At 41.9% G+C, this 7528-nt stretch overlaps 1 protein-coding gene across 1 annotated transcript; it reads right to left on the bottom strand.

Annotated features, from left to right (window-relative positions):
• Positions 1 to 2041: 2041 nt before the first annotated feature.
• Positions 2042 to 2860, bottom strand: LOC126199445 (uncharacterized). The gene has a single exon (XM_049936363.1). The coding sequence runs from the start codon at positions 2858 to 2860 to the stop codon at positions 2042 to 2044; it is 819 nt and encodes a 272-aa protein (XP_049792320.1).
• Between the last annotated feature and the right edge of the window lie 4668 nt (positions 2861 to 7528).

Below are 7528 nucleotides of genomic sequence, written 5' to 3'. Positions count from 1 at the left end.
CCGTTTATACACAGTCCTTGCAGGTGATACCTGAGTGTCGCGAGGAGGGGTTCTATTGCTATTGCGAAAAGGGCTATTGACATTGGGCAACCTTGACGTACGGATCCAGTCAATTCCATCTCTCTACTTAGTTGTCCGTTTATCATTATTCGTGCTACACTGTTTTTCAGAATTTGTTGAATAATCCTCACGAATCGTGGTGGGAATCCCATTATTTCCATGATTCCAAGGAGATACTTATGATCTACTCTGTCAAACGCCTTCTCGAAGTCTAATGACACTAAAGCACATTTTATTCGGCATACATTTGCGGTTGATATTATATCCCTAGATTCGCATATATTCTGATAGATATTTCTGTCTTTGCCTACACATGTTTGGTACGTGCCAGTTACAGAGTTAAAAACCATTTTTATTCTTCTTGCTAATACGTGGGCCATAATTTTGTGATCACTGTTGAGTAATGTTACTGGACGAAGGTTTTCAATTGCTTTGCTAAGTGACTTTTTAGGAATTAGAACTATGATCCCTTCAGGAAATTCTTTGGGAGCGACAACAGTGCCATTCATGATTTCGTTGTACATACATAGCAACTTGCTTTTCATTTGTGGCCAGAACACTTGGTAGAATTCCACGGGGATACCATCAGGTCCTGGAGAGTTATTTTTAGGACTCTGTGCTATTGCGTCTTTCAATTCGTCCTCTTCTATTTCAGCCGTGAGATTATTTAGTTGCTCTGTACTAATTCGTCCTGATACGTGTCTAACAAGATCACGCCGCGCCTCGTCGACGGTAGGTTTGGTGGACATCATATCTGAGATATATTTAAGAACAGCGTTTCGAATTTCATGCTGTTTTGTGTGCCTGGTCCCATCAGGTAACTTAACTTCTGTCAGTATTTTTCTGTTTCCTCTCTTATTCTCACGCATTACATGGTACATAGCTGTTTCTTCCCCTTCTACAATGTTGTGTATCCTCGCTCTGACTTTAAAACTTTCTGACTGTCGCCGCTTCAGTGCTAAAAATTTCTTTAACTTTCTGAATTCGGCTAAAGTTCTCCATTAATCGTGTGTCTAAGGTGTACAGGTCTCTAAGGCATCTAAAATAAAATTCAGTCGTCTTTTTAATCCAGAAACTTTTCTGTTGGGAGTAATCGATCATCATTCTTCTCATTTTAGGCTTCGCACATTGTAACCACCAAGCTATGGCAGAACTGTATAGCGGGAATCGTTTCTCGCATTCTTGCCACACATTACTAAATGCTACGCGACATTCATCTTGTAGATGTGTAATGTGGAGTTTCCATATGCCCCTCGCTCGGTAAGTCTCTTGTTTTTCCAAATTTACTGTGGTGATGTACGCGGCGTGGTCAGAAAACATAGTGGGCCAGACCTCAGACTGGAGTACATGGTTCTTAAGATTGGACGAGACGTAAATTCTGTCTAGCCTGCTTGCTGAGTGACTGGTGAAATATGTGAAACCGGCCTGTGCGCCGTGGGTATATTCCCAGGTATCGGTTAACTGCATTTGGTGGACTATTCTTTCCAATTCTAAGGACTTGTTGAAATTCGGTGTCTGGTCTTTCGGGCTAAGTACAGAATTAAAATCGCCGGCTAGGATTATATAATCTTGACGTGTACCGAAGAGATGAACGATTTCACTTTTAAAAAAATCCGCTCTAGCACGCCTGTTATTGTTGCCTGACGATGCATAAACGTTGATGATGCGGGCATTGTTAACAGTCACTGCAACCCCTCTGCTGTTTTCTAGTTTTGCTATTTGTGTGACACGGATGCCTTCTTTCGTGAGAATTGCGGTTCCCAGCTCTGCACCGATACCGGGGTTTATTATGGCGTTGTATCCACGTATCTTTTTTAATTTAATATCTGTTACTTCCTGTAACAGTAGTATATCAACGTCAGCTGCGTATAGATAGTCTTGCAGATGCTGTAAATGCAGGAAGGAGCGTATCTTATTAATGTTCAACGTAGCGATTTTGTAGGCTTGTGCTGCGTTCATATTTTCCTATTCATTACCGAAGTCAATATTCGTCATACGAAGTGCTGTCGGAGGAAAATCCTTTTTCACATGTATGTTCCGGCAATGATGTATCCATCGTGTTCAGTTGATCTCTTGGGGCAGGAGTCTGTTCCGTTCCTCCAGTTTCATTCAATTCTTCATCTTGATTCATTTCATCCGATTCATCAGCCCAGGTTTTGTGTTGATTAGCTTTCGATGTCTCTTTTTCTGCATTTCTAGTATCAGGGAGAACCTTGTCTGCATCGAAATTTGTTAGCAGCTTCAATGTCTCGTGTGACGAATGGTCCGTTGACATGGGGCATGGTGTATTTGATTTGGCTTGCAAGGAGTCTGGTGCCTGCATACTTAGAACCGGATTACTATGTTGTTCTTCATGCAGTTTGTTGCTAATCTGCTTTGCTTTTTCTCGCAAAGGCGGTGCCAGTTGTTCAGCGCCCTTATGAGCTAGTCTCCTCTTTTTATGTTTCCTTGGAGGACTGACTCTTGGGGAGGTTTCATCGTTTCCCATTACCTCTTGGGTTTCTTGCGCTCGGTCCTGTTCGCTGGCAAGTGATGGGTTGGTTTGCTTGTGGTTTTCTGGAGACTGCTCATTCTGAAGGACTATAACCGGTTCAGGAGTTTGCTCTATTTGAACAGAGATATTTGGTTCTTTTTCTTGACTCTTTGGCTGTGTTGTCACCGCCGAGTCGCTAACTTTCATTATCACTTCACTGTCGCGAGCTGCACCATCCTGGGTAGCGTCCCGAGTAGCGTCAGGAGCGTCACGCGTGTGGAGTTGCCCAGCGGCTACCGCTACATGAGTTAAAGGCAATGTTGACATGGCTGGGGGTCTCACTGCTTCGCCCGCAGGTAGCTGGGCCACTCGGCGTTGTATACACTGCGAGCGGACATGGCCTGTACCGCCGCAGGACGCGCAGGTTCTTGGCTGCCCATCATATATTACTATAGCCCGATAACCACAAACATTTATATACGAGGGTATGTGCTTGTGTAAATCAACTCGCAGTTGCCTGATGCCATTCAAGACGGGGAACTTGTGAGCAGGAGACCACTTTTCCGCAAAACTGCTAATTAATCTCCCATAAGGAGCTATCACGGAATTGATCTGCTCAGCGGTGATTTCAAATGGTAGCTCAAAGATACGGACAGTCCTTAATCCAAAGCCAGCATGCGTAACACGAACTTCACTAACATTGTTTCGTGCCCGCATCTCGTGGTCGTGCGGTAGCGTTCTCGCTTCCCACGCTCGGGTTCCCGGGTTCGAATCCCGGCGGGGTCAGGGATTTTCTCTGCCTCGTGATGGCTGGGTGTTGTGTGCTGTCCTTAGGTTAGTTAGGTTGAAGTAGTTCTAAGTTCTAGGGGACTTATGACCACAGCAGTTGAGTCCCATAGTGCTCAGAGCCATTTGAACCATTGCCATCGTGATGTTTGAACTTAAATGTTCCGCCACTAGATTCAACAATTTTGTCACACGATTCCGTGTTTTTAAGATTGACATACACAATGCTACTCACAATTGAAAGGTGAATACCTATAATATCCTCAAACGAAATATTCACAACTTCCTCTAACCATGTCTCAATTTCGAACGAATTCGGTCTCTGCCCTTTCTGGTCAAAAACAAATTTCAACGTGTCTCTTCTATTAGGTTTAAATGGCTCTGAGCACTACGGGACTCAACTGCTGTGGTCATAAGTCCCCTAGAACTTATAACTACTTAAACCTAACTAACCTAAGGACATCACACTGCATGGGGACTTAATTATATAAATATGAAATGCAAATACTTTTAATTTTTTTTAGTAGTTGTCTGTCCGATTACGAGGTCTCGTAAACGGTTGGCCCTGACTAGTTTTAGTACGCAGTCTGACTGCATAGAATAACAACAAAGAATGAAAGAAAATTTCCGTTAACACAATTAAATAATTAAGTCCCCAGCAACTATAAAACGTACGAAACCAAAGCACAAGTGTAACTGTTCTGTGTGTGGAAGTGTGATTCAACGTACACATCTGGCACGGTTCTTCTTCAATAAGACAAGAAATTTTAAATACCAATTATACTGAAGTAATTAAAAAAATAGAAGTACTATAATTGCGCAAGAAAACCAGAATTACACTCTAATACAAGAACACAAGCCAGATGCTTTATTGACTGAACCTGTAATGACGCATTATTTAAGACATTGAAATAATAAAAAGAAAAGGGAATTTTTTTACCTTCATATATATTGACGAAAAGCACTCTGATCATTACAATATCTCCATTCGAACAACATTTGCTGTCCAGCCCATCAAACAACTGCACACAACATGGAACCAGCACTCCCTACTACAACATCTCAACAACGACTCTCTACTACCACATCTCGATAAGCACTCTCCACCACGACTTCTCGACAAGAACTGACAGTGGAGGCGGCTGAATAATACTCTTTGGCGCAATCTCTGGCGCTGTGGCTTAGTGTAGCCACCTTTCAACACACATCCATAACCGAGGCAGGATTCGAACCTGCGACCGTAGCAGTCGCACGGTTCCGGACTGCGCGCCTAGAACCGCGAGACCACCGCGGCCGGCTCTTCTATTAGGCTGATCCATCTCTCCTTCTAATATGAATCCATCAAGAGTCTCAAATAACGCAGCTGACTGCTGCAACAGGCGCTTGACTTACCGAGCGGAGCGCAGCAGGCCGCAGCGCACAGCACACGCTGGAGGTCCGCACACCACGGCCGCCAAAAGCTGACTGCAGGGAGTCTGTGTGTCAGAATTCTCATCCAGTGTGGCGCAACATTGTTATGATAGAGATGAGAATTTGGTGGTATCTTGGATTGATGCTAGGTTCATATACTTAGGGTCTGGGTTCGATTCCAACTTCTGCTGATGATTTTTGATAAGGAGAGAAAGATTCTGTTCTCTTCTGGCTACGCCAAGTGAAGAAGGTATAATGGCATTGTGGTCTGACATTCATGTTAAACATGATATTCCTTCTCTTCCAAGTAGACGTTAGGTTGAACCACAATAAAGTCAGAAGTCGCGACACGTAGAAACTCTATTAACAGTAACCTTTCTTGTACTAGTTATTTATTTCTAGTGACGAAAGAAACGCTATGTAGGGTCACAGGACACTTATTCCATCTTTTATTTGAGCTTCTGTATGTCGATAAAATTGGTTCTGATCTTGGAATGCAACTCAGACCGCTCTTAATACGGAATTTAATCCTTTCGTGACAATACAGCTCGACTGCAATTTGTTGTTTGTTCAAAACTGCAGATTCCTCAAAATCTCCACATATTGCGCGTGAAAGGGTTCCAATCCTGGCCCGGCACTAAAGCTTTCATTATGTATTATCAAGCTCTAGCATGAGAACACCTATCTGCTGGTGGGTAATAATTTTGATTTTTTAATGTATTTTCATTCGTTGTCAACACTAACGGTATCTGACGATTTTGTGTCCCAGTGAGACACAGAACTGTTTGCGAAATCATTGTAAATTCAAGGATGTTATTTCGAGCTGCTGGTGGAGAAAAATTCGGTAGCTGACGTCGCTTTGTGTGCAGTCAACAACGATATGTGTGGGGCTCGATTCCCAGTCAGCACTGAACTCTTCATCATATTATTTCTAGTTCAGACATGCTCACATATCGCTGCTGGTGTAACAAACCCATTTTTAACGTTCGTTTTCTGTAGAATATAACAGCGATAGGTGCCAGGTTGGGGTCCTGGGAAAGAAAAAATTAATGTTTCGTCTCGTTATTTCAGTTAAAACGTCTAGCTACTGCCGAGAAAATCCGATATGTAGCAGTTGATTGTGCTTCGATTACAATCCAATTAGGTTCTGAGTTCGAATCCCTGTCTAACACAAAGCTTTACCTCACGGCATTGCAAGTAAGTTACTTGTGAAGAAGTAATATTTAACATCTCTCGTAGTTCGTTAACAAGGACAATATGTGCTGGGTAGGAATTCGAGTCCGTTAACAATGTTTACGTTATGTAATTTAAAGTTGATATTTTCTAACTGATAGGCCTACCGTCTAAAACCGAGGTATATCACTCTCTGTATGCCTAGGCAGGAATGCCTGTTAGTTTCTGTCAGTCACGAAGTCTTTGCTCAGTCTGCATGTCCTGGGTTTGAATCCATATGCAGAACGAGACGGTTCGTCGTGTCATTTGAAGTTCATACATATTCTCAACTAGCTGCTCGTGAATAACTTAAATTTTTAACGTCATTTTGTGTTAAATAATAAGTACGGTATGTTATTTTGAAGAGGAAATCATGAATACGACGAACTTACTACGTGAATTACCTATCTGACGTAATAATGAGAGTGGTAACATTTCATGTATGTCATTTATTGTAATAAATGTGAACTTACAAGCCTGAAGAACCGTCTTATCTGTGATAAGATGTTCCCTGATATTTGTAGTACCTTGGTATTACTTTACATCTTGAGTTATTGCGATACAGAGCAGTGTTTACTAGTGGTGACTTGTTGGAACCATTTTCAATAGTCAAACGACTGTACCGAGGGGCGATTAGAGGACCTGTTAGACAGCTGCTCTATGTGGGTTGCATTCGAATCTGGCGAAATGCAGTTCAGGTCGTTCGGATACTTTTGAGCACGACTGTACTTGATTCCATGTGAGTAGTGACTGGCGCCAATCGAAGTAATGTCACTGTTTATTGCGTGAAAGTAATCCTATTCGTAGATGTTAGTTCAAAACCAAGTTGTCCACTTTAGTACCGGTAACCGTATTCTTTGATTATCTTATTAGTAATTCGCTAAAAGTAGCATTCGACCAGCTATCCTACTAAAATAAAAACTTTGTAATTACGACGCATTTAATTAAATATCTTTAGGACATCACAATAAATTTCCATTTTGGAGGATATTTGTATAGTTTTCCTGGTCGCTTTTCTCAAAATTCATCGGACCTGATGGCTTACCATTACATACATGAAGCATGATCAAATTATAAGCAATGTGATGTAAGAAGCTTACAACAGGTGCTCATTCAACGGACCAAAAAGATGAAATTATTTGAAGGTAGGTCAATGTTGCACGGCTGATACTCTAGTACCAGAAAATCAAGATTTTGAATGCACAGTATTGTTTTCGAGATGTTAAGTGGCATACTCAAGACAAGTGTCACACCTTAAGAAACCTTCTCTCAACTCTTCGTTCTGACTTGGGGTTTCAGCTGTTGCAACGGCTCACAATAGCTGTCACGTCCCTACCTGATCTTTAGGGGTTTCATGAATCAGAGGTGGACTTTTATTATCCTGAAACACTGTTATCGTCAAATTTCTTCCAGAAGCTTTGCATTTAAACATTTTTGCTGCAGGCGAAGATGGCTGTTTCCACACCTTGATTTGTTGCCTTTTGTATGGTTCGTTTTGATGGTACCAAGTCTCATCAAAAGCTGAAAATGGTTTTACTTCTCTTCAGTATGCATGAATGTGATTGCGACATTTCCAAATATTTCTGT

The sequence above is a fragment of the Schistocerca nitens genome, chromosome 8 (genome assembly GCF_023898315.1).
Source record: "Schistocerca nitens isolate TAMUIC-IGC-003100 chromosome 8, iqSchNite1.1, whole genome shotgun sequence".
Taxonomy (NCBI): domain Eukaryota; kingdom Metazoa; phylum Arthropoda; class Insecta; order Orthoptera; family Acrididae; genus Schistocerca; species Schistocerca nitens.
Note: the sequence above shows the minus strand (reverse complement) of the source record. Positions and strands in the feature narration are given on the sequence as shown.